Source organism: Mixophyes fleayi, chromosome 8 (assembly GCF_038048845.1).
Source record: "Mixophyes fleayi isolate aMixFle1 chromosome 8, aMixFle1.hap1, whole genome shotgun sequence".
NCBI classification, from domain to species: Eukaryota; Metazoa; Chordata; class Amphibia; order Anura; family Limnodynastidae; genus Mixophyes; species Mixophyes fleayi.
Window position 1 is genome coordinate 67,316,699 of NC_134409.1, and position 27,773 is coordinate 67,344,471.

The 27,773-nt window shown below is 40.4% G+C and overlaps 1 protein-coding gene across 1 annotated transcript in view; it reads left to right on the top strand.

Moving 5' to 3' along the window:
* Window positions 1-27,362, top strand: part of HMCN1 (hemicentin 1) — a 295,243-nt gene extending 267,881 nt beyond the window's left edge. The window contains exons 98-106 of the mRNA XM_075182670.1: window positions 6,238-6,291; window positions 9,696-9,815; window positions 11,300-11,434; window positions 14,974-15,087; window positions 16,493-16,618; window positions 21,175-21,303; window positions 21,386-21,505; window positions 24,326-24,452; window positions 26,544-27,362. Coding sequence (XP_075038771.1) covers window positions 6,238-6,291; window positions 9,696-9,815; window positions 11,300-11,434; window positions 14,974-15,087; window positions 16,493-16,618; window positions 21,175-21,303; window positions 21,386-21,505; window positions 24,326-24,452; window positions 26,544-26,910 — 1,292 coding nt within the window. The 3' untranslated portion in view covers window positions 26,911-27,362. The remainder of the gene's footprint in view (window positions 1-6,237; window positions 6,292-9,695; window positions 9,816-11,299; window positions 11,435-14,973; window positions 15,088-16,492; window positions 16,619-21,174; window positions 21,304-21,385; window positions 21,506-24,325; window positions 24,453-26,543) is intronic.
* Window positions 27,363-27,773: the final 411 nt, after the last annotated feature.

The window sequence follows — 27,773 nt, forward strand, 5'->3', positions numbered from 1 at the left end:
GGCGAGCTGTAGTCTCCTTACTGAGGAGATCTCGTGAGTCTCACTCTCGCGAGATCTCCTCAGTAAAGAGCGTACAGCACGCCGGAGAAGGAGGTAAGTGCCGGGGGGCGGAAAGCTCGGACCACGGGGGGGCGGGCAGCTCGGATCACGGGGAGGGGGCCTCACGGGGGAATGGAGGCCCCCTTAGTCCAGGGGCCTCCATTCCCTTAATTCGGCCCTGCTAGTGACCCATAAACAATAGAAAAGGCATCCCAGTGAGTGATATATAATGCAGGGAGCATCGTAGTGGCTGCTATACAATACAGAAAGCATCCTAGTGAATGATATACAATACAGAGAGCATCCTGATAACTGATATACAATACAAAGATCATCCTAGTGACCAATATACAATACAGAAAACATCCTACTGACCCATATACAATAGAAAAGGGATCCCAGTGAGTGATATACAATGCAGGGATCATCCTAGTGAGTGCCCTACAATACAGAGAGCATCCTAGTGACTGCCATAAAATACAATGAGAATCCTATTGACTGCCATACAACACAGAGCACATCTTAGTGACTGCCACACAATACAGAGCAAATCCTAGTGACTGCCGCACAATATAGAGAGCATCCTAGTGACCATCGCACTATACAGAGGACATCCTAGTGACCACCATATATTTAAGGTAGCATCATAATGACCGGTATACAATACAGAGAGCACCCTAGTGACCATCACACAATACAGAGAACATTCTAGTGACCACCATACAATGCAGGGAGTATCATAGTCACCGTTATAAAATACAGAGAGCATCGTATTAACCATCATACAATACAGAGAGCATATATCATTCATTGCCCCCCCATTCATAAAGTTCCATGACCCATATAGCATCACTGTACCTGCTGTTTCATACAATTCTGTGGTCACTCACTGTGGGGTTCATGTAGTTTTGGACCTATGAGCATCTTTTTGCATGAAATATGCATTTCTTTACCATGCATGCAAATAAAACATACTTACGCTTTTGTTCGTATATAGATTTGGTTGCATCTTACACTTACGACTAATTACTATTGTATGTGGGTTGGAAGTGTTGTGCAAGCGTAGGCCAAGTATAGTAAGTGTTCTCCTAAATGCAAATGAGTAGCACCTGGGCACAGAGGCATATATATATAGGTGCTGGACACTTGGTGCAAAATACGCACTCATGATGATAACGATCAGCAGCATTAGCTGCTCATTGGCTGCCTTCTCATTGGCTAGTTGGAGATTGCCTCTCCGGCTGATTGTGCTTAATTACGCTGTGGCTATATGACATTGGTCTGCTCGCATTTCTTACAACCATTGTGCTAAAGAAGCAGAAGATTCAGATTGCACTCATACGTGGTAAAGTCTATAAGAAACCATAAGAAATTATTTTAATTTTTTTTGAAAGTTTTACTCAACAAAGCTAGGAAGACTGTTGGAGGGATAATTTTTTTGTTTTTATATTGCTTTATTAAAACGGTAAATGAATGTTTATAGTTTTTGGGTTATTAAAAGTTTGTTTAATTTTTTTTTATTCTTTTACATATATCATATAATTTAATGTCGTTATAACATTAGGAAAAAGTGTAAATGGATTGTGCAGAAATATGACATTCACTACATCAGAAATATCCACATGATTGAGTGGTTGATGGCAGGTTGTGTTAGTACATTAGTTACTTGCAAGTGTGTCACACATAGTACACGATCCTTGCCCTGTAAAAATGGTACTGTAAGAAACAGTACCAAATCATGCACACTGTAGAAGTAGTACTTTACTCTTGCACAAAATCATATATGTGTCACTTCCTCCATTGGCGTCCCAGCTGTCATGCAACAGCCGGGACTTCACTTCCACTTCCCATCGTCCCAACCGTCTCCATGGCAACGATCGTGATGCATTCTGAGCAGCGCAGCGTCCCGACAATGCTGGGCAGCCTTGTGCGTGTGCATAGGAATAAACAGCCTACGGGCTAATTAATTTGACAGTTAATTCACTAGGCAGCCTCTGGGGATAGTTGAAGGGCGGGGTCCTGATTGGCTCTTTTTAAGGCAGGGAGGGCTTAGACTCTCTGCCGGTTATAGCATTTCCAGTCCTGTGCTTTTGCTGACCTGCTGTTGGCTTCCTGTCTGCCTGATCTTCTGTTGTGACTTTTGCCTTTACCTTGGACTTTGCCTGTTTGCCTGTGACCCTGACCTTTTAGCTTGTATTCTGGACTTTGCTGTGTCGCCTGTTACCCTGACCTCTGCCTGGATATCGATTTGCCTGTTTGCTACAGACCTCTAACCTCGACCTGCCAGTCTGGGCTAGCGCCTCCGGTTCCATCTGCACTACAGCCATCATTGATGACCTGGGGGTATCTGAGTACCTGTGAGCATATAAAGCTCTACAGGAAAGGTGGCTGCTAGAGGTGAAGACCTCTACTCTAACTGTTCTAAAAGCTCATCTTGGTAGTTGTGAGCCCTAACATTTTAACCGGCCAGTGAACTTATTGGAGAGGATTATTAATGGATGAAAATGGGACGAATCCCTCTCCAGCCCAAGTCTTAGCAGGACAGATCCAAACCCTGTCCCAGATGGTCCAAGGACTGTCGCATCATTTGTCTGCACAAGAGGAAGCCTCTAGGACTTCGCAAGCCCAGCAAGTTCCCCTGGCACCTGCTATAGAACCTAAGTTGAATCTTCCAGACCGTTTCTCTGGAGAGAGAGCTTTGTTCCGCAATTTTAAAGTACGTTGTAAGTTCTATTTTCGGCTAAGACCCCGTTCTTCTGGTTCAGAGCAGCAAAGGGTCAGTATTATAATATCTCTTCTCCAAGGTAACCCCCAGTCCTGGGCGTTCAGTCTGACTCCTGCTAGTCCTTCGTTACAGTCTGTTGATGCATTCTTTAAAGCTTTGGGCCTGCTTTATGATGATCCAGAACGGATGGCGTCAGCCGAGGCTCACCTTAGGGCCGTAAAGCAAGGTCGGCGCTCTGCTGAGGAATACTGCGCCAAATTTAGGCGATGATCTTATAGCAAGGATGATTCTCCCAAAATAGCGCTCCCTACTAAATGGCTGCCTAAATACACATATGAATGTCACTATATTCAACAATAAATCAAACATAAAAGTACAAAAGGCGCATGTAGCAAGATGAACACGATACCACTGTGTAATCAAAACCATTGAATAAACGTGTGCAATGTTCACCATAAAGTAACTTTCTTTTCTCTTCTATAAATAAAATGTAGGGTTCCTTTATAGGTCTTGTTGTATCAGGTATTCCATCAAATAACCTCTTTAGTACTCATAATATCTCCAGGCGGCGGTAAAAGTGGGTTTAAACAGAGAGTGGAAAATTACTTGGTTAGTGAATGAACCACCAATGACAGGTCTTAGACACCCAGAAATACCACTAAACACAATGTGTTTATTATTAACCAATGCTGACACCACCACAATTGTAGAGAGAATTCAGGAGATGGAATAGCATATAAACCATTAATTAACTTACATATATATATAAGTCCACTTGTAGGGTATAACTTCCTTCCATGTGAATGGAACGATCCTGCATTGTAAAGTCAATTTCACTTAGGTGTGTTGGAGCAGATCAAGGACACTTTAGTACAGTATCCTTCTCCAACATCTGTGGAAAATCTTATGAAGCTCGCCATCAAAATTGACAGAGGATAAAGAGGTACCTTACTGTTCATCATCGCCCTTTGTTGCTGTATCAGTGGACATTGAAGAGCCTATGCAATTAGGAGCCTACCGTCTTTCTGCAGAAGAAAAAACCAGAAGAAGAAATCAAAGTTCTGTGTCTCTACTGTGGCATCAAAGGTAATTTTTCCTGTTCCTGCCCTAATAAGTCAGGAAAAGAGTTGACCTAGGAGTCAAGGAGGAGGTTCACCTAGGTCTGCATGACAATCTGCATATGCAAATAGAAATCTTACCATTTTGACTTTCTACAATTTCAGTACTAGTGAGAGCGTGGTTCAGAGCTCCTAAGTTATTACAGAGCCGAGGCACATGATTTAGTGTGCCCTATTGACTCTTTCTTATTGGACCTTTCATTTACTGAGGATCTATGTGTTCCTTTTCACTATTTGGGTAGTGGTTGACTGCTTTAGTAAAATGTTTAACTTCATACCTTTACCCAGACTTCCTAGTGCACAGAGTTTATCGTCACTTTTTGTCCAGCACATTTTTCGGCTCCATGGTCTACTGTTAGACATTGTCTCTGATCATGGCTCTCAATTTATTGCCCAATTCTGGAAGTCTTTTTGTGCACTCCTTGGAACGAACATCAGCCTTTCTTCAGTATACCATCCACAATCCAATGGACAAACTGAAAGGGTTAATCAATCCCTGGAGCAATTCTAAGTTTGTATACTTCTAAATTCCACATCAACTGGTCAGCCCTGTTACCATGGACGGAGTTTGCATACAACAACTCCTGCCATTCCTCCACTTGTATCTCTCTGTTCTATAGCAATCTTGGTTTCCATCCTAGGTCTAACTCATTGGCTTCTCTTAACCCTTCTGGTCTCCCTGGCATACGCTCCATGGCTTCTAGTCTTAAGAATATCTGGAAGAAAGTTCACTCTGCTATACGCGAGCCTTGTTTCAGTCCACAAAATTTGCAGATCAACACCGTAGAGGCTGCTCTTTCAAAGTAGGTCAGAAGGTCTGGCTCTCCACCCGTAATATCAGGCTCAGACAACCCTTTAAAAAACTCGAACCTAGATTTATTGGCCCCCTTTTTATTATTAAGCTAGTTAATCATGTGGCCTTTAGGTTAAAACTTCCTTGCTCTCTGAAGATTCCAAACATGTTCCATTGCTCTTTGCTCAAACCTGTGATTTATTCAAGCAAGTTTAAACATCTTCAATCTCGGAGGCCTCACTCAGTCATTGTGGAAGGACATCGGGAATTTTTAATTGAAAAGATACTTGATTCCAAGAGAGTCCAGGGGCAGACTCACTTTTAGGTCCAGTGGAAAGGCCATGGCCTAGAGGAACAGTCTTGGGTTCCGTGGGTCGGGGTTCCTTAACCCCTCCTCAAGGGGGGGTACTGTCACGAGCCGTGGTGATCCGCGGCTCACTTCCTCCATTGGACTCCCGGCTGCCACGGCAACAGCTGGGAAGTTACTTTCACTTCCCATTGTCCCAATCGTCTCCTTGTCAATGGTCAGGATGCTTTCTGAGCAGCGCCGCTTCCCAGCAACGCTGGACAGTCAGGTGCATGCGCATAGGAATAAACAGCCTGCGGGCTAATTAATTTGCCAGTTAATTCACTAGGCAGCCTCTGGGGATACTTGAAGGGTAAGGTCCTGTTTGGCTCTTTTTAGGGCAGGGAGGGCTTAGCCTCCCTGCCGGTTATAGCGTTTCCAGTCCTGTGCTGTTGCAGACCTACTGTTGGATTCCTGTCTGCCTGATCTTCTGTTGTGAGCTTTGCCTGTTTGCCTGTGACCCTGACTTTTTGTTGATTTGTGGATTCGTTACAAATAACCAACCTTAAATGCATAAGGCACATTATCTATCAGCTCTGCGCTCGCTTCTATTAGCTATTTTCATTGAGAAATATGGCATACGCTCTGTGGCTTCTGCCCTGTTCTGAATCTTCACACAGCCGTATCTTTAAATGCCAGCATTTGCAGAGTTGATCTTGTGAAATTAGTTAATCCTTACCCTGCAAGACTAATAGAGAACAGAATTCCCTCTCACTTTGCAGAAAACTTCCACTCAGATGGACGTGCCATTGCTGTTAGCTGCACAAGTACCAAACGGGGGCAGAGGGGCATGATATGGCTGGAAGAGTATATACAAACACCCACCTGGCATCATTTAAGAATAGTGTAGTTAAAACACAACACACACATGGTAATACATTTTAGCAAAAGCTATTTGGCAGTGACTTTGAGAGTGAATGCAAATTTTAACCTAATTTTCACTGTGCCCGGCACCCTACTCTCGTCACACCCTGTATGTCAGCCATTTGCTATATCCTGTATTATCAAGATTCTCTATAATAAAGTTAGAATTCTGATCCCTGATTGTATGGCTGTAAAATAAAAAAAAATTTAGTGAGGGAGAAATTTTAATTCTAATTTTGCAAAGGAAGATTAATTGAATGTAATTTTGTACTACAATCAGGAAAACCTTTATACTTTTGTTTAAAGTTTTTCATTAGTTTCTTTGTTAACAGTTTATTGATTTTACCCAAAGGTGATGACCAATGTCCAAATGGATTTAGTGATGTCTCTGGACTCTACTGTGCAGGTAAAGAACAAAAAATCCTATAATAATCTAAAATTAATATCTGAAATACACTCCAGCATGTCCACTCTGCTCCGACTCTGACCTTCAAATCTCTTCCCCCCTCATAACCTCCACCCACTTCAGTCTCCAAGACTTCTCCTGTGGTGCTCCACAACTAGAGAACTCCTGCCTCGTCCTAACAGACTCTTCCCAAATTACAATCTTTTAAAGATCCCTCAAATCTCACCTCTTCATGCTTGTCTACCCCTTAAACCCTCATGTCCACGACTTCCGCCTCATTCATTTACCACTTTCACTCTTGCCCCATTTGTCACCCCCTCCCACTAGAATGTAAGCTCTAATGAGCAGGGTCCTCTCCTTCTTATGTCTCACTTCTGTTTCCATCGTACAACCTCATTGTCATGTCTTAAGCTGTATCCTCTGATACCCATATGCTATTATTGCTAGCTCATGACCGTTCATGGAGGCGTTACTTTGCTTTAATGTTTTCATGTCACTTTTATTATCTGTATCTGTCACTATATTTATTGTACTCATGTTTGTCATATCTGTAAGATATGAAATATGTAAGATGATCTGTAAGTACAAAATTCACAATCATTTATCAATCAACAGTCAAAATCTAAGAAATGTGAGTGGAACGCAGGCCTGTTAGTAGAGATGGAGGGGCAAAATAGGCAATAGTGAAGGCTGCATAAAAATTGAAATATAATCCAAAAGAAAAAATGTAAGTGTGTATCCGAAATATGTAGCACCATGAGTACTTGATATGCTCTATGGTGTAGTTTATATTATTTACTTCCTGAGTGATCCATTCTACTGCAAGTACTCTCCATACCCTATCTTTCCATTGTGAGATCATTGGGGGGTGGAGCTTTTTTCAATCTTCAATGGTGCAATGTACTGAGTTACTAATGCATTGCACCATTGTAAATACCTGAAAAGAAGAGATTCAATAAACAGGTTCATGCAGACAGTGCAAGATTAACAGCCATGAGGTCATTAAAAATGTGAACTACTGCCCAGAATGGCTCAAATAATGGGCATTGACACCATTTCTGAGTCATTGTCTTCCTGGCAATATAGGATAGTTTAATTTAAAGAATGTTTTGCAACTGTTTTCCAATATAGCTGCTGTAGTATATTATTACATCCCCTTTTCAATTATTTTGTCACTGTACCTGTTCAAATGCATCCACTTCTAAATGAGTCCCAACATTTTTTCCTGCTGTTGAACTAAATCTCAGAAGGGATATCTCACAGCCTGAATAGTATTAGCTAATATCCTGCCTTTTTCCCATGGTCATGAAAAAGCTGTTTAATGGAGAGTAAGTCTTTGCAGATCTAGTGGCTAGCAGGGAATTGACTTAACCTCTTGTGTGAACTATTTGTTTCCATGTATTCTCAGATTGGACATTCCTATGGAAGATTTATCACATAGAATGGCCAAAGCTCTACACAGCCATGTTGCTCATATTAGTTTGTCTTGCAAAGTTTCCCAAATATTTAGAGGCCTGGTCTCAGTGGTGAGAGTAGTGTGGGGGTGCATATATTGAAAAAATTGAGACCCTTCAGGCCTAGAAAATTGCCCCCATGATCAGTACATTTGTCAAGTAGTTGGAGATGTCTTGCTAGTAGAAAAAAACACGTCTTGTTTTTGAACAGTTGATGATGCAAAATGGCCCAGAGGAAACAATTTATGTATGAGGAATTAGGAAATGTGTTTTTTTTTAAAAGCAGATCAAATATGCAAGAGTTGTACTGCATTTCCATGGGTTATTAAGACCCTTATTTATTATATTTCATTTATATAGTGTCAATCATATTACACAGCACATTGAATAAGTAATCATTCACATCAACACCTTCCCATGGGAACTTACATTGTTTTACTTAATTTCATCACACACATAATATGGTTCATTTTGTTAGTAGCCAATTAACCTACCAGCATGTTTTTAGACTGTGGGCGGAAACCAGAGCACCCAGAGGAAACCCACGGAGAAGGGTAAAACATACAAACTCCACATGGATAGAGCCTTGATTGGAATCAAACTCTGATCTTCAAGTTGGTCATAGCAGTTTAAGAAACGGGGTGTTTAATGTACTTATATGTAGGTAGGTCGATTGGTTGATGAGGCACTCAGGACTAATACTGGGAGATGTAAAGGGGAAGGGGCTGCGGTGCAAGAAGATATGCTACCCATCAAAACCAGTATTCAAAGACTTGAGTGCAGAACAGGAGGTATATGTGACCAGAGAACCAAGGCTTGAATGGTATATCTTGTTCATGACAATAAAATGCAGTGTAACCTTCAACATAGGTGTCAAAGTAGGCTAATCTACAATTACTCTCTCTACTATAACTGCAGAAGGGTTGGGTATGAATTTCCGACGGTGAAAATGCAGACGGAAATAATGCTGACACGAAAATCCTGACAGTTTAAATACTGACATGGCGAAAATACCTAACAGTGTAAATACCACCATCAAAATAATCCCAACAGTCTAAATACCTACATGGACAAGACACAGACACGGCCAAAAAAATTACCGTCAGTGTGATTGCAGACAGTGAAAATGCAGAGAGTCACACTGCCGGCATTAAAACAGCTATGCGAGCGGGTCCCATCTGCAGTAACCAGTGGTTTTAATCTTCCACTGATGGACTTTGGACTGGTGGTTTTATGTTCAGTCTTCTATAGCATCCAGTTTCAGATATATTTAGTTGAGGTAGTAATGTTAGGAGACACCCCATTGGCCAGCATTACTGGCAGATATCCCTAGGGTGGTGCCCTTGAAAGAGATTGTGCATGTGTTTCTGGTTGTGGCCAGTAGTGGATTCTGGGATAACAGTTCTCAGGACATCACCAACTGCTGTACTGGATTTATGCCTTCTGTGTGCTGTATGTATGAGGACAATTTGTGTAACATCTTCCATAGAGTGGAGAGAAAAACTCCTGTATGGATATCTTGAAATCTTGCAGAATTACATTGGTTACCGAGGCATCCTGAGTAGATGTTCCATCTCAGCACTATCTCACATATGTTACCGATCTAGAAGTGTTATATCTATTTAGGTGCAATATATGATTTAAGTTTATGTGCTTCAGCAGTTTTAGCAGTCATTGATAAGATTTCCACAATAGTCATTGAATTGGAAAAATAATGCAGGTAAGTATATGGGCTTAATATTGTAAACTTCCTTTGGAAGTAACTAAAATCATTTTTAGAAGGACTGTATAGAATTCAGACATTGTTTTAAAACCAACTGTTCTTAGGATTTAGTTTTACAGTTATTTAGTCTCTTCAGTCTGTGCCAGGGTTCTGCCCTTAATGATTTTCCACAAATGGCTGTGTAAGCTGTGTAGGCCGTGTAACACATATTTATTGAATACTTCCAGATGATGATGAATGTGCCACCCACAACCCATGCTCACATTCATGCCATGATATTATGGGAAGTTACTACTGCTCTTGTCCCAAAGGCCTCATGATCTCAGCCGATGGAAAGACATGTCACGGTAAGCTGTTATACTGTCAGTTAAACTAGTGTACATGTAGGGCCTATCCTATGCGACTATTCTGTTATTACATATATGATGATTACAAATAGCCACATTTCTCCCTAATATTTTTTACCACTCTGCCAAGTACAGATATGCATGTTGTGGGCCAGGATGCAAAGTATAAACCAGCTATCTGCCACTCTTAGGAAGCTGCTGCCTGAGAGAAGATCTTCACCTTGTTTAATGGTAGAACCAGCCTGGTAAACAGCCATCCCCATCTTGGGTAATCAGGAGTGTTAGCTTACATGGCTAAACGCGTCATTTCCTCTCCCAGTGTAATGCTGATATTATACTATTGCTATACTCCATTGAAGTCCCAGCTGTCTCCCTCAGGTCTGTAGGTCAGGAGAGAGGAAGGCAACTGATCTTTCATGTGATGATGGATAAACTGTTTCCCAACAACAGGGCTTCTCACTTTATCCTTGTACTGCTGGGGTTGTGGGGAGGATTCAAAGAGGGCATTCATTATAAAAATATATAATATTCAGGTTTACTGGTCCTTTAAGAAGATTGTATTGCCATTCCCAGAATACAAACTAGTTTTTCAATGTCTGATGTCATCATCAAATATTGATAAAAAAAAAGAAGCCTTAAATTAAACACTAAGCACCCATTTAGTTTGCTTTCCGTGCACCAGTTTGTAAGTTTGCTGCTTGCGCAATTGCCAGTATCATGTACATGACATAACTGGTACTTGGTAAAGTGATCATTAGTACCAAAGAAAAATGTGTCCACTGAATACACTAGCATTCATATTAAATAGTAGATAGAGCCACATATAAGACAATAGGATGTGCTGAATGCATACGAATTTTTACTGTGGACCTCATTTACAGCTAGGAGCAAATCCCACTAAAGGGTAAACATTTGCACCTGGACAAAACATGCTGAGATGCAAAAGGTGCAAATGAAATTCTTTTTTGCATGCAGGAAAAATACTGCCTGCTTTTGCATGTAGCATCCAATATAAATAGCTTTATTATAACACTTCTATATAGCATTTAGCTAGGATGCAAACAACCTCCCATTTGTAAATCTGCCCACACATTTTAAATTTGCTCCTTTGCAGCAGATCAAGAAACTTGCATCTTCCAACTGTATTTACTTCTAACTCTAAATGAGGCCCCATGTGTATGTTATACCCAGTGGTTGAAGTGGAACTTTAGAAGTGGCAGTAAGGAATACCACCTTATACCTCCCACATTGACCACTGCTCATACCTCATATTGACCAATGATGCCCATTCCAGTATAACTGCTTTCACCCTATGGTGAATCAAGTCAGGCTGAATATAGCATTGGCACATGAGAAGCACTAACTGTATACAAGCCCTACATTTTCTATTCTTATTAACACACAAATGTGATATATGTTTTTGCAGCATACTCTTGTGATAGAAGTACTAACTTAAAATATATCATTATAATATGTTTTCATAGACATTGATGAGTGTGCATTGGAAGATTCTATCTGTCGTAAAAATCAAGAGTGTAAAAACACCATTGGTTCTTATATATGTGTTTTGAAGTGCGGAGTTGGATTCGTAGCTGCCTCTAATGGCTTAGACTGTCAAGGTATAGTATGTGTGATAACTACATTTTATTAACATTATTAACATTTAACATGTATTTATATTGCACCTGCATACTCTGTAGTTCTTCAAAATTGTTTTATTAAGTTGATATCACTGAATTCACATGTCACTAATGTTAGGCAGAATCTTTTTTTCCATTTAAAATGCTTGTAGAACAGGATGCTAGGTTTATTTCCCGTCTCGTTTACTGTAACCTTCTCCTCACCAGCCTCCCCCACTCCCATCTCGCCCCCTTTTGCTCTATTCTCAACGCGGCTGTAAGACTTATCTTTCTTTCACGCTGCTCCTCCATACCATAGACAGAGCACCTAGCCCAGATGACAATCATCCACATGTAATAAAGGATATATGTAGTGTACCACAGGGATCAATATTGATCTCTGTCTTTTCTAGTCTTTTTACTTATAACTGTGTATCTTGCTTAGGAAGTAAAGTATCAATATTTGCTCATGACACTAAAGCTTTGTAATTTTATTAACACAGAGCAGGGTAGTAACTTGCTACCAAAATATTTAAACAAAATGGCAAATTCGGCAATGGAATGGCAGATAAGATACTGATTTTTAATGAAATATAGTGTTAATAAATATAGGCCTTGGCAATAGCTATGCTACTTACATATTAAATGGAATCAATTGGGAAAAATGGAGTTGGGAAAGGACTTAGAAATACTAGTTGACAGGAAACTGAGTAGCAGCTCTAAGTGCCAAGTGATGGCTGCAAAGACAAATACAATCCTGGGATAGATAAATATACATAAAGCAAACATAGTATTACCATAGTATAAGTTACTAGTTAGACCGTATCTTAAATGTTGCTACCTTACCATAGCAGGACATGTAAAAACTCAAGAGGGTTCAGAGGTACGCAGCCTCAATAAAGCGAATGAAAGGGTTACATTATAAAGATGTTAGAAAACTTAGATTTGTTTACTTTTGGGGAAAGGGCACTTTAGGTGTTATAAAATAATTATGTATAAATATATCCAAGTTCAATATAAATATTTGTCTAATTAACTTTTTATGCCAGTGAGTCAGAAATAAAGGGACCGTCTTGGCTGGTTTGCTATATACTAGAGATGTTTCAAAAATACCAGTACAGCAGATCTTGCCTGAAAATCTTTTTTTAAATACTGGTTTGCTGCACCCATCCTAAATATGGCAGTGCCTGTCCCCATGGAAAGCCCTGTATTATGTGTAGGTGAAAGCCTCTTGTATGAAATTGAAATTAATGAAGTAAGTTTGTATGGGGACCTGTTTGAAAATGGGTTTCACGGGAATAGGGATCTGTAACCTATGGCAATTAAACAGATCCCTACACACTTAGCATCTATGCACATTTCTGTTTACCTTTCACATGGTCACTGATGTCATCTGCTCAAATAATATCCTGAGCAAAAGGTTGTCTTGTGTTAGTTCAGTCCTAAAACTGTGTGTGCTTATTTGTTCTGATAACCAATTGCTTATCACAGCTTCTCTATGCTCTGACGTATGGCTTGTCCCAGAGTACATTCTGGGTCTTCATTCTGTTAGCACTTCATCAAATGCTTAATGGGGCTAGCCTGGGGGACCACAACCTATGGGTATCTCGCAGCACAGCACATTGCCTCTTTGCACCAGATCCAGGTGACTATTGGAGTACTCATTAAACTCTTTCCCAGCTGAGCCAGCGCAAACTACTAGTGATAAGTGTGTCTGCTAATGGTGCTATGGACATTAATCCACTGTTCCTCCAAAACTTTGCAGCCTAGTGTATACCACAAAGTCCACAGACCTTTCTTCCTTTCCATCGCTGTGAATCACGCAGTGGTCAAGCTAGGTTACAATGCTGACATTACTCCAGCTACAGTCTCTCCTGGTGGGAAATCAGAGGCAATAACAAACTTTACTTAGCTTGCTTTAGAAGGATTTATAGATGCATTTGTCAGAATGGCATTTAAAGTCCTTCCTTTAAACGTGATGATTTTATTCACATAGTCCTACTAGACAGCAGCTGACAAGGGGCAGGACAATGAAATAATAGAATCAGGACATATTATATACTGTAGTCAGGAGCAGGCAGCATAATATCATAGTCAGTAAACATGACAACATCAGGGTCAACATTGTACTCTGAAAACAAGCCATGCCAAGTCAAGGTCAAACGGAGTCAGGATGAATAAACACACAGAAAGGGACACCTGGTTGGTGGTGGCAAGGACAAGCAAAATGTCATCAAATGCACTGAACAGGTGCCTCTGTAAGTTAAAAGAATGATGCACCATCAAACAGGTAATAATGGCAGTGTCTGAAATAGCAGACACATTTCTAATTGTACTTTGTGAGACAAAAGGAGGATTGGTTTTGCTGCTATATCCAAGACTGTTTCAGACCTCTCAGCATTCCTTAAGAGACTCATGTTTTCCATTATTGTAGATCAAGTCAAATTTATTCATTCAGATATACCCAATAAAATCCATCTTATAGGTAATAATACAAACGTACTCAATAAATGTATACCTAACTATGCACCTTTCATAACATAAGACAAATCCTTTACATTTTAAATAAAGTTTGTAATAATGGGAAATACATGTGAAACCATTGTTAAACTGTATGCAGATTAGAAAGTATGTCTTAATATACACATGTATGCTTGATATGTGCCAGTCTCTACATGCATGAGTATGTATATCTGATTTATAAATTATTTTAATATCTGAAATGTTGGTGCACCTTATAGTGAGAAATATAAGAAATTAATGTTTTATGGCAATATCAATAGATATTGTTGCTAATCATCCTATATCCTTGCTTAGATGTGTATTAGATATATAATATTTAGATTTTTGTAACATTCTTATTTATTACAAATGTGCCACCAGTAAGGGAGTAAACAATGAACTCTAGAGACACTAAGGTGCCTATTTAACATTGGTGGCTGGTAGTGAGTATCATTTTGCACAGCTAGTATTTACCAAGCCAGGGCTCATTGGTGAAACTCCCCCTCCTAAACCAACTAAAAATCCTTCATCAGCAGCCTAACGCTGGCAGAGGAAAGGAGGAAGTGTGGCTATTGCCGCCATAGCTGCACATGTCCACAGTGATGGAACACAGCACTGGATCCATATTGGCTTCTCCAGTTACGATGGGCCTGTATGGAAAGATAAGTTAATGTCATCTTGATTAAATTTGGTCACATTTCAGTTCCCATAAAAGTCTATGGTGATTGCAGTGACCAGTGTAACATAGGTTAAGCTGGAAGATAAATTGAAAGAAGAACTGCGATGACCATTCTCTATTCAAAATAACTGTTTTCTCTGGATTCTTGGCTCACCTCAGCTTAATAAATAGACCCTTAAGACTGAGAGCTATTTTAGACTGAAAAAAATAATTACCCACTGGATCCGCTATGATTCCTCCTCGTCTTCTTTATACTATGATTCAGGTAATATTTCAGGTAGTATTAGAATTAGACCCTACTTTCTCAAGCATTGGAAAAATCTACCTTGATATTAATATTGTTTTTTGCTTCCTACAGACATCAATGAGTGCCAAGAGTCAAACCCTTGTCATCAGCGCTGCTTTAATAGCATTGGAAGTTATCACTGTGGGTGTGATCCAGGCTTTCATTTGAAAGGCAAAAGGTGTTTTGGTATGGATTCAGTGTTAATTGTTACTATATGATAGTGGGGCAGGATAAAATAATGAAACAAATTATCCCATTATTTATAGAAACATAATACACACACATACACAAATTGTATGAAAATGTTATGCCATCCATGGTCAAATTGTATGTTTAACTGAATGTCTAAGTGAAACAATTTTTCAACAACCTCTGCAGGGTACAAACCTAAACATCCAATATGTGCACATTTTAATGTACAACCAGTATTTATTTCCTTAGTTGGATTATGGTTTGGGAAAAATAACAGTGAATGTAAGTATAAAAGTTTGGCTCTCTCCCATTTGATTCATAAGATTTTTTTTTTTTAAGGCTTCTAATCTTGATTGACCTGTTAAGCCTTAAATGTAATCAAGAAAAGACAATTTCAGTGTTGAACAAATACTCTGACCCTTCTAACGTCTTATAGAATATTGTTCTATCACACTCGCTAATAGGCTGTAAGATGACTTGGAAATAAAGATAATTCACTGTTAGAAAGCAAGGAAAACCTATAAAAAATATCTAAATGCTTCCAGTTTGGAATTCTCACTATTATTAATAAATGCAAGTTAGGGGAAACTGTCAGATGAAGGGAAGATCTGCGGAATCAGTGGCGCTATATAAATAAATGGTGATGATGATGATGACCAACAAAAATGTCTCTGGTAGAACTGCTTGTAAACTGCTCAGATATGCTAAGATGAAGTGGTCCACAGATTCATAGTGCAGCAATATTTACACAAAAAATTATCTGCATGGAAGAGTTGACAGAAGGAATCTTTTTATCGCAAAAGGCAACCACTGAAGTATGCAAAATAATATCTAAATAAGCCATAACTTTTCTGGAACAATGTGCTATGAACTGACTGAGAAAACCAGGGGAAGTATTTGAAAATCTTGCCAACTGTGAAGCATAGGGTGGATCTATTAGCTTTAGGCTTGATTGGCAACAAGTGGCACAGGAAAATCTTTTCCAGGTGGAAATAAGAATTACTTCAACTAAATATCAACAGCTACTAGAAGTGAATGTCCCTGAGTTAGTGAAGAAATTGAAGCTGTAAAGGGGTTGGATTTTTCAGTAAAAAAAGGAATGAAACGTTAAGGTTTTGGAGAGTCCTTCACAGTCCCCAGACTTAAATATTGTTGCAGATCGGTTAGTACTGACTGGTTGTGTGCTTTAACTTTTGCACATGTCACATTAGCTATTTTTAATCTGTAATGTTCAGCAGGTAAATAGTATGTGTGCATCAAAATGTGTAGAGATGTGACATATTTAAATCTACCCTGCAGAGGTTGTGCTTGCAAGCCTACAGTCTATCACAGAGACATATGCATATTGTGTGAGATGTAAAGTACTGAAGAATTTACTGACACCTATATTTCTTTGAAGACCTAAATGAATGCCGCCAGACTGTGTGTAGGGCGGACCAACTTTGCAAAAACACACGTGGTAGTTATAAATGCATCGATCTATGTCCGATTGGATTTACCAAGGTAGAAAATGGCTCATGTGTAGGTGAGTGGTTTCTACAAGTCTCATAAATATATGTTGTGGGCTATATACAATTAAAAATATAAATTCAGCTAGTAAAGGACTGTGGGAAATTATTCATGATATTTAAGAGATTCCAGGTCATACAACTGTAATAGTCACTCATGCTACAAAGAAGCAATGCAGTGGAAAATATAGATGGTTATTCCTAGAGGTGCTTATCATGATTGTCTATATGGCAGGACAAAAGTGCCTTACTTTAGAATGGCCTTGGGGACTAGTGTTTGGCCTTCTTCTAGTATTTATTATATACTATATGGGCAAAAGTATTCGGACGCTTGACCATTACACCAATAGGGACTGTAATGACATTGTATTCAAATACATATACTTTAATATGGAGTTGGTCATCCTTTTGCAGCGATAACAGCTTCCACTCTTCTTGGAAGGCTTTTCAAAAGATGTTGGAGTGTTTCTGTGAGAATTCTTGTCCATTCATTCTGTAGAGCGGCGGTTCCCAAAGTGTGCACCGCGGCTCCCAGGGGTGCCGCGGCGCTGTCACTGGGGTGCCGCGGGCCAGCCATAGAAAGAAGAAAGCACACAAAAACTTACCAATCTGCGCGGCGCCGGGACCCAGCATCCACCTCTCTCCCACAGCTTGTCACTGAATATCGACGTCAGTGACAGCTGCAGGAGAGAGGTGGATGCTGGGTCCCGGCGCCGCGCGGATTGGTACGTTTTTGTGTTCTTTCTTTTTTCTATGGCTGGCGCGGGGCAGAGTGAGAGGGATCGTGACAGCATGACAGAGGCGGGGGGCAGAGAGCAAAGGAGGGGGACAGCGGAGCAGAGGAGGGGGACAGCGGGGCAGAGGAGGGTGACAGCGGAGCAGAGGAGGGGGACAGCGGAGCAGAGGAGGGGGATAGCGGGGCAGAGGGGGGTAGCAGGGCAGAGGAGGGGGACAGCGGGGCAGAGGAGGGGGATAGAGAGCAGAGGAGGGGGGCAGAGGAGGGGGACAGCGGGGCAGAGGAGGGGGACAGCGGCTCAGAGGAGGGGGACAGCGGGGCAGAGGAGGGGGACAGCGGAGGAGAGGAGGGGGACAGCGGGGCAGAGGAGGGGGAGAGAGAGCAGAGGAGGGGACAGCGCGGCAGAGGAGGGGGACAGCGGAGAAGAGGAGGGGGACAGCAGAGCAGACAAGGGGGACAGTGAGGCAGAGGAGGGGGACAGTGGGGCAGAGGAAGGGGACAGCGGAGCAGAGGAGGGGGACAGCGGGGCAGAGGAGGGGGACCGAGAGCAGAGGAGGGGGACAGCGTGAGAGAGGGCAGAGGAGGGGGACAGTGTGACAGAGGGCAGAGGAGGGGGACAGCGGGGCAGAGGGGGTACAGCGGGCAGAGGAGGGGGACAGCATGGCAGAGGAGGGGGACAGCGGAGCAGAGGAGGGGGACAGCAGGGCAGAGGTTGGGGACAGAGAGCAGAGCAGGGGGACAGCGTGAGAGAGGGCAGAGGAGGGGGACAGAGAGTAGAGCAGGGGGACAGCGTGACAGAGGGCAGAGGAGGGGGGATAGCGGGACAGAGGAGGGGGACAGCGGTGCAGAGGAGGGGGACAGTGTGAGAGAGGGCAGAGGAGGGGGACAGAGATCAGAGGATGGGGACAGAGAGCAGAGGAGGGGGACAGCATGAGAGAGGGCAGAGGAGGGGGACAACGTGAGAGAGGGCAGAAGAGGGGGACAGCGGGGCAGAGGAGGGGGACAGTGTGAAAGAGGGCAGAGAAGGGGGACAGCGAGGCAGAGGTGGGGGACAGTGTGAGAGAGGGCAGAGGATGGGGACAGAGAGCAGAGGAGGGGACAGCGTGAGAGAGGGCAGAGGAGGGGGACAGCATGACAGAGGGCAGAGGAGGGGGACAGTGGGGCAGAGGAGGGGACAGCGTGAGAGAGGGCAGAGAAGGGGGACAGTGTGACAGAGCAGAGGAGGGGGGACAGTGTGACAGAGTGCAGAGGAGGGGACAGCGTGAGAGAGGGCTGTGTGCCTGGATGCAGAGGGGGTAGAGTGCCTGGATGCAGAGGGGGCAGAGTGCCTGGATGCAGAGGGGGCAGAGTGTCTGGATGCAGAGGGGGCAGAGTGTCTGGATGCAGAGGGGCATTTTTGCATACAACTAAATAAGTATTTTTGTTATTACCTAAATACTTATTACAATTTTTTGACCCAACTATTTCTAAAACAGGACTGCTCAGTAATTATTTTAGAGAGGTGCCTTGAAAAAATTTGGAGACTCTAAGGGTGCCGCGAACTGCAAAATTTTGGGAACCACTGCTGTAGAGCATTTATGAGATCAGGCACTCATGTTGGACGAGAAGGCCTGGCCCGCAATCTCCGTTCCAGTTCATCCCAAAGGTGTTCGATGGGGTTGAGGTCAGGGCTCTGTGCAGGCCAGTAAAGTTCTTCCACACCGAACTCATCAAACCTTGTCTTTGTAGTTCTTGCTTTGTGCACTAGAGCACAGTCATGTTGGAGTATAAAAGGGCCTTCCCCAGTCTGTTGCCACAAATTTGGAACCATAGCATTGTCCAAAATTACTTTGTATGCTAAAGCATTAAGATTGTCCTTCACTGGAGATAAGGGACCTAGCACAAACCCTGATAAACAGCCCCATACCATTATCCCTCCTCCACCAAACTTCACAGTTGGCATAATGCAGTCAGGCAGCTAACGTTGTCCCGGCATCCACCTAACCCAGACTCGCCCATCAGACTGCCAAACAGAGAAGCACGATTCGTCACTCCACAGAACATGTTTACACTGCTCCACAGTTCAATGTCTGTGTGCTTTACACCACTCCATCTGACGCTTGCCATTGGTCTTGGTGATGTGAGGCTTGCTTGCAGCTGCTCGGTCATGGAAACTTATTCGATTAAGCTCCCGACGCACAGTTTTTGTGCTTACATTAATGGAAGTTCAGAACTCTTCAGCTATGGAATCAGCAAAGCGTTGGCAACTTTTACGCACCATGCGCCTTAGCAGTCATTCACCCCACTCTGTGATTTTACATGGTCTTCCAGTTCATGGCTGAGTTGCTGTTGTTCCTAAATGCTTCCAGGGATGAAATTTCACGAACCATCTTATTGCAAAGGTGGCATCACAGTACCACACTTGAAGTCACTGAATTCTTCAGAATGACCCATTTTGTATCACAAATGTTTGCAAATGAAGACTTCATGGCTAAGTGCTTGATTTTATGCACCTCTGGCAATGGGTCTGATTGAAGCACCTCTATTCAATAATTAACAGGTGTGGCCAAATACTTTTGTCCATATAGTGTTTGAATAATTGTTATAAGTATATCTTTAACCTCACCATTACTCACTTTAGATTCTGCATGCGTAAAAAAAGAGCAAACAACCTACGGGGGAAATATATCAAGCTGTTGTATGACAGTGCTAACTGGTAACAAACCTCTGAAAACCCACCATTTTCAAACGCATCACATTTAAAATTGTCAACCTGATTTTTACAGTAAAACAATACGCTGCAAGATGTATGAATCTGTGCTTTTACAATCTGCTGGAAAAAGCTCCAAAGCAATAGAGCCCTTCTAGTTAATACACAGGCAGTAAATCAGAAGTGATCACTCAATATGACGCATTAGAGATTGCTTCTGGTTGGCTGCCCATGTATTAAGTAGTTTAACTCTTTTGCATTGAGAGCGTTCCACTTCGCTGATATTTTTTTTTATTTATACAATGGATGAATGGCAGAATAAGACAAGAAGATACTAGGTAAGTATTAAGGCCACTGCAGAACAGAAAAAAGGGGCATATAATATTAAATAATATAATATAATAGCAACCTATATTACTTATGCATGTAATCAAGGGGGCATATATTATTTATGAAATCAAGTAATCATGTATTAATAACGTGATAAAAAAAAAGGGGCATTCATTATTAATATACTAAAGGGAGCATTAATTAGTTAACTAATTTTAATGGGGGCACAATTTAATTATTAAATCACTAAATGGGCACAATGTTTGTTTTTTGTCCTCGTATCCACTGGCCAGGGCAACCAGTATTGGGTTGGGCATGCATAGGTGCGGGGACCTAAATGTTTGTTCGGCCCCCCTTCCTTAGAAGACCTGGATCGGTGCTAAGTAGCACGGCCTAGTCAGGATTGGGAGGGAGGTTGTTTTTTTTTTACAATTCATTTTTAAATAACTTTTTTCATGGTGCTTTTGCCTAAACTGCCTATGGTTTGGGTGTTATTAAATCACCATACATTGTCAGTGATTTGAGTTTGGACCCTTCTCTGACCAAAAAAAACACAGTTTAATATATTTTACCCCATGTGTATGTACATAAAAAATGCAATGGGTCCTCAGCAGTGAGCATTTGATTATGTCCAGCATTGCAAACTCACACCCCTATCCATCCTCCAACATACTGGACAGTCACGTCATCATAAAATGAGAATGCTGTCTCTGTCAGTGCTCTCCTGCGTTGTTAGAATGAGTTTATAAGGGGTAATCAAGGCTCTGCAAACCTTTAAGTGTGTATAATGCTTATTTGTACTTTTGTATTTATCTTAGATATCAATGAGTGCAGAGATGCTACACATCAATGTAAAAGCAATCAAATATGTGAAAACACGCACGGCAGTTATCTTTGCACTTGTCCCCGTGGGTTCAAGTCTGAAGGTCCTGGGAAGCCTTGTCTAGGTATGTCAAATGTGGATCAATATATTCTTTGCGTCTGTGTTGCACTTTTAAATGGTTTTAACAATTTTAAATTATGGTATAGATATCAATGAATGTGAAAAGCAAGATGCGTGTCAGCACGAATGTAGAAATATTCTCGGAAGTCATCATTGTCTTTGTCCCACGGGTTATCAGCTAATGGCCAACGGAAAGACATGTCAAGGTATGATGTCCTATATAAGTCAAGTTTATTAAAATTCAGTAGAAAACTTCACAAGAATGCAATTGTAAGTATAAAAGGGTATGCAAACTACAAACTCCCCTGCCATGTGTGGGTAAGCCTTGAAAATGTAGCAAGCATTCAATGGGTCACCTGGAACTTTACGATTTTATTGCATTGCGACATTTATGCATTACCATTTCACCTCATGTTACCATAATGTAACCCCCAAAATCACGGTGCACGGGGTCTATGCATAGTCTGACTGACCCGTATTTTTTCACTGCAGATACCCTGACTGAGACCCACTGTGTTGCTTCCTCTCTTGAAGTAATTATACCAAGCCATGTCATGCAGTCTAGTTCAGTAAGCACTTTGTCCTTCATGGCAAAGGGATGCATCAATGTGCACAGAGTGTGGGGACAATTAACTCATCCAGCCACATGTGGTAAATGACAGGGAGTTTACCAATGGTATCTCAGCCCAGCAGATATTTGAATTCCTTTAGTTCTGGAGTTTCTGGCTGTACCATATGGACTGTAATGGCGCAGATGTGAACTCTAGTGTGGCTGTGCCCATAGTTTTAATGATTTGACATCTATATGCCACAAGGTTTACTGAATCTGTCTGGTCAATTAATGCCTTTGCGTATGTTCTGTGCAGGAGAATTCTTGACATGACGTTGCATTTGGCACTAGGGTCAATTTTTATTTTCAGCATGTCTCTGTTGTGTTTGACACAGAGGCTAGTAAAGATTTCTCCCTTCTCAGTGACCAGATCTACACTCTCACAATATATCACATTTGCAGATATGGACTCATCTCCACGTTATTGACTCTATATGACTGCCTTTCCCTCAGTGTTTTACGTGGCGTGCTATTCGCCATTGTGTATTTGGAACTGCAGCGTTTTTCGAAGTGATTCCATTTATTACAGGAGTTACAGCGTTAATAGCTGGGCATTTTTGCTGTTCAGGTCACAGTTTTGGCATTGCATGTACTGTGGTGGTGTGCGCTGCCTCCATCCTCTTCTACTCCTCTCAGATTGTTCATTAAGCATGCAGATATGCTGGAAGTTTCTAAAGTGAATTTCTTTCTCCTAATAATTGTGTGCAGACAGTATAATTATTAATAGCTCAAACAATTCTGTCTCTGATTAGTTCACATTTTTCTGCTAGTAGCCTTAATGTTCACACATATGATTGCACATTTTCATCACGCTTTTTGTTTGTGGTATTAAATATATGGCTGTCCATTATTAAATTCTTTACTGGTAAACATATCTCCTCAAATTTTTTTTAAGTACTTTGGGGTCCACATTATTCTCCCCATCCTCATAGACAAGTGTGTCTGCTTTATCTTCTGCCTCTATACCAGACAGATTTAGTAAAGAATATGTGTGTACCTTTTTTGACTTTTCAGACAGCCTAGCGATGTAGTATCTTTTCCATTCCTTCCTGAACTGGAGCCAATTGTCTACAATGTTTTCATCAAATATGAGAGGGTTAACAAGGCACAGACCTTGAGCCATGTCTGCCAACTTCTGTCACCATGCAGAAATGGGTGTAGAAAGACTGGCGTGACAACTGTCAGGAGTGAAACATTCTGCAAATAATTTTGGAGAGACGTCCTGATCTTTGCATTGTTCTTTTGTACCACATTTTATCTGCGTATTAATAATGGTCTTCATAGTTTTTCATGGTAATGCAATTCTTTTATACTAAACCCCTGATTTGTACAACAATGAGGTCCTGCAGATGTTTTGAACAGGAACAGCTGATTTTTATTTGGGGTTAATCACAGTAACTTTCATTGCTGGCAGGAGGATGCTAATAACCTATGAACATGATTTTGAATGTGACTGATAACTCTGAACACAGCTACAGCCCTATTATGAAAGCATGTACACACATGAGAAACCAGCATATTGTAGGGTTTTTATTTTCACTTATTTTTCCTAAAATATGTTCATTTGTTTTTCACTTGAATTTTGTTGTTTGTAAGGTTACATTAAAATTAAGAAAAAGGTGTGATGTGATTTATCTTGATTACAGGCTTTACATTCAAAAACACCTGCAATTTCAGTAACATCAAATACACCTGCAGTTTAATAACTTTTTTATATCAACCGTAAATCACAGAAGACCTCCCCCTTTAGTCCCTCAGCTTTCATTTTGGTCAGAATGAATAACATGTCTGCGTACTCAAATCCGCATTATTCGCCTGCACCACCTCTTTCACACAATGAACCCATCTCTACATCCCTCAATACCCCCTTTATGTCAATGTATCTCCATGAATTTTCAACACCTATTCTTATATTACTGCACCCCCATCTTACAAAACATGAACCCAACTGACGCCATGGGCACTTACTGGCAGAAACTAAGAGACTGTCAATCTGCAGCTACAGTCAGAGATGCAGAGGCCACTAAACTCTGTGTCAGTACCCTCCTCTTTCCGATCTCTGGGGCCATTGCTCAGCCTTGCAGCAGTAGAATAATAAATTCATCTATTAACAATGTTCCCTTACTGGTAATGAGTATAACGTAAACAGGAGCTTAGCTGTAAAATGCATGACATTTTAATATAAAACAATGCACTTCTAAAATTTCTTTCAGAGTTTGAACACAGTTCAGAATGTGTTATTTCCTCCTTTTTAGAAATTCAGACTAAGTGATTGCCAGAGGAAATAGGTCATATATAGGGTGTGTCAGTGATGTGTTTTCTTTGAACAACATTAGTTATGGATCAGAGCAAAAGGCAAAACCTTTTAATTTTTTTGAAAGCAAAAGTAATATCTAATTTAACCTTCTACCAACAGACATTGATGAATGCCTTGTACAAAACATCCAATGTGGGGTAAACCAGATGTGTTTCAACATGAGAGGAACCCACCAATGCATAGACACTCCTTGTCCTCCAAACTATCTCCGGGACTCTTCTTCTGGGTATGCTACATTTCGTAATGAATTTAACATGCTGGGAAATTACTACCATACATGTCTTCTTACTCTTTCTTTGAATCAGTATGGTATTCATACTGATGCTCATTTTTAATTAGTTTAATTAAAATCTCCATTTGTCTCCACATTTCCTAGAGATTTTAGTACATATTATGTATTTGGTTGTTCCTAATATTATAAAAGCTAGCACAATTTAAACTGTATTGTTTGTCTAATATGCTCCCCTCCCACAACTAGAACAGGGGCTCCCATGTCAGGGACTCCCCCAGTTTGAGAGAACTTAATCTAGCCAGCGCTGCAATAGTTCTACAATCAGCAGGAGTTCATAGAGCCCTGTGTCAGTTTCTTAAACCGACAGCTGTGTAAAGTTATTTCATCCAGTCAGCAACTGATGCAGGACGCTTTGAATTTAAACTATTTCTGGTTGTCAATACCAAGACAGGAAGGCATTACAGCACTGCCAGTGGTTAGTCTCCCATAACTTCCGGGGGAGGGAGAACATTAGATACAAATGACTGTTTAGGTGGAATCAACCTTTGACATTTTTATAAAAAATGTAAACACATTATTATAATAAGAACAGCAATTAAGGAAAGGAAGAGAGATACATATTACAAATGAGTATATACATGTAAGCTTGTGAGTAGGGCTCTCTTACCGCTCTGTCTGTATGTATTACTCAGTATTGTTTTATTATTATAGTTTGTTCCCAATTGTAAAGCATTGCGGAATCTGCTGGTGCTATATAAATAAATGTTGACGATGATGATGAATGATATTGTGTGTTGATCAATAGTAAGATAAACTCCCTAGCACTCTCAGGATAAAATAAACTGTTTATTTAAAAACAAATCATAAAATGAATACATATATTATATAAAGTCATTGAAAAGGGATATTTTAACGTAATATAAACAGATATATCATGCGGATATATGTCATAGGCACACACAAATAGAGGTCAAATGAATCCATGTAGATCTTAATAAAAGAACAAGGATCCTTAAACGTCAGTTCAAATGGCTCAATAGCTGGGTCTGGGTTATGGAAGGAATGGTATATACAGCAGTGTCCTGGGCAGGGGAGGGCCTGACTCAGCAGCCTATTAGGAACATTTTAAAGGAAAGAAATGCAGATGGCCGAGTGACCCAGCCCAAGGTAGCCCACTATGGGACTGGCTCGGGGGAGCAGATGCCCCCCTGCCTCCCAGCCTAGCCAACTCCTGGCCCTGGACATGATGAGCTGGAGTGGAAAATATTACACAAATCCTGGTATTATACCAAAAAACATAGGTGTTGAGTGGTGAGTGGTGTCTCTTATGGAGAGTGGAAATCTAGCGTCTTTATCTCCTCATATCTCTTTCAAGTACCTTTACTAAGTGTGTGATCTTGAATCAAAAAATAAACTCTCAGCATAATAGTTATGCTATAGTCAAGATGTAATTGTTACTTCAGTCCAGCAAGTATATTTATTTTCTATTTATTTTTTTATTTTATTTCTAAATCACTTTTTCCAGTGGAAGTGTTGACTTTCATCTTTTATTATTGTATTATTTTATGTGAAATTAATCTAGGACTTTTTTTTGATGAGTTAAGGAGGACATACACATTTTTATTCTAATATGAGGAAGTTGCAATGATCAGTTAAATTAGTTTTGGTGTAAAGTTTTTTTGCCCATACTAATAAACACAGAATCTATAACTTGTTTGGAACAACATTCATCAATTAACTAATCAAGTTGTATTCATGATGAGAGTTTATATTTACTGATTAATTATTTGTTAGCATTAGCAGAATCATCTGGATCACTGCAGACATTGAATATTTGTAAATAACTTGGGATGAGAGTTCATTAACTATTGTTTATTTATTATTTCAGTTTCAATAAAGCATAGCCTGCATATTCAATTTTAATTATTAATTTATATTGAATTAATTTAGTAACATTAACTTTTATTTGATAGTTTTATTGTTTTCAATATTCATAGTCATGTGTTATTGATAATTATTTTTCATTTTAGTAAAGTACCAGAAACTTTGTTACTAATGATCTTCATTATCTCTGCCCACTACCAGATATTGTTTGAAGAATTGTGCGCTGAATGATTTGGAATGTGCTCTTAGCCCATATGCCTTGCAGTACAAGTTGGTTTCCCTTCCATTTGGCATTCCTGCTAATCAAGACTTAATCCGCTTGGTTGCATACACACAGGATGGCATATTACATCCAAGGACAACATTCCTTATAATTGATGAAGATCCTACCTTGCCCTTTTCTATAAGGGAAGAAAATATGAAAGGAGTTGTTTTCACCAGTAGACCACTCACAGAACCAGAAACCTATAGAATGAAAGTGAAAGCTTTATCGTATAGCATAGATCGTACCATTGAATATCAGACTACTTTTATTGTTTATATTTCTGTGTCCCCCTACCCTTACTAAGCTTTAAGGGTGTTTGTCAGTCTTGTTTTTTAGCTTTATGCTACTCTATAATTTAATACTTGAAACACTTTCCAATGTAGGGAACTATTTTGATAAATAAACTGCAACATATATAAATTGGTTTCTATGTTTGTGTTTTGACAACCAGGCTCATTAAATGACTTAACTACCAAATTGGTCCTGCAGAAAAGTAAATTTGTTGTAGTTGGAGATATGTTTTAATCCAAAAACTCTGTAGTTATTTATTAAGATAAAAAGCAAGTATTGATAGTTTTGCTAAAATGTGGACTGTAGCTGCTTTCTCTTTTTATATAATTAGTACAATATGCTATTCCACTAAAAGCAATAATTTAAGTTTTTAAATAACTTTGTAATATAATGTTCTAACGACATAATGTTAATGCAACCAATCATGTTTCATTTGAACGTGTAATATGTTTCATATTTTTTGATAAAGGAAAAAATATATAAAATTCATCTTTCTAAAAATCTGAGATGATGATGATGATGGAAAATTATAAACTGTTTTCTTAAAATAAATGCAGGCAATAGTTTGTATTTATAATTACTAAGGGCTTGGATGCCTTGGCAACAGTAACCTGTAATTGGTCATTTGCAATCTGTCTGTCCCTCTGTAACTCTCAGGTCCTGTATGTGAGTGACATCTGCATTTTCTTTTGACTTATGCCACATGGATGCTCTCTGTCCAGCTGTCAGTAGAGTGTGCTACTCTGTAGCTGAGCCCCAATACATGGAAACTTGTTATGGCATATGCCAGTGGTTCCCAAACTTTCTCAGTTCGAGTCAGCCTTATGGTCTCCATAATTTTTTCAAGGCACACCTAAGCCAAAATAATTACCAAA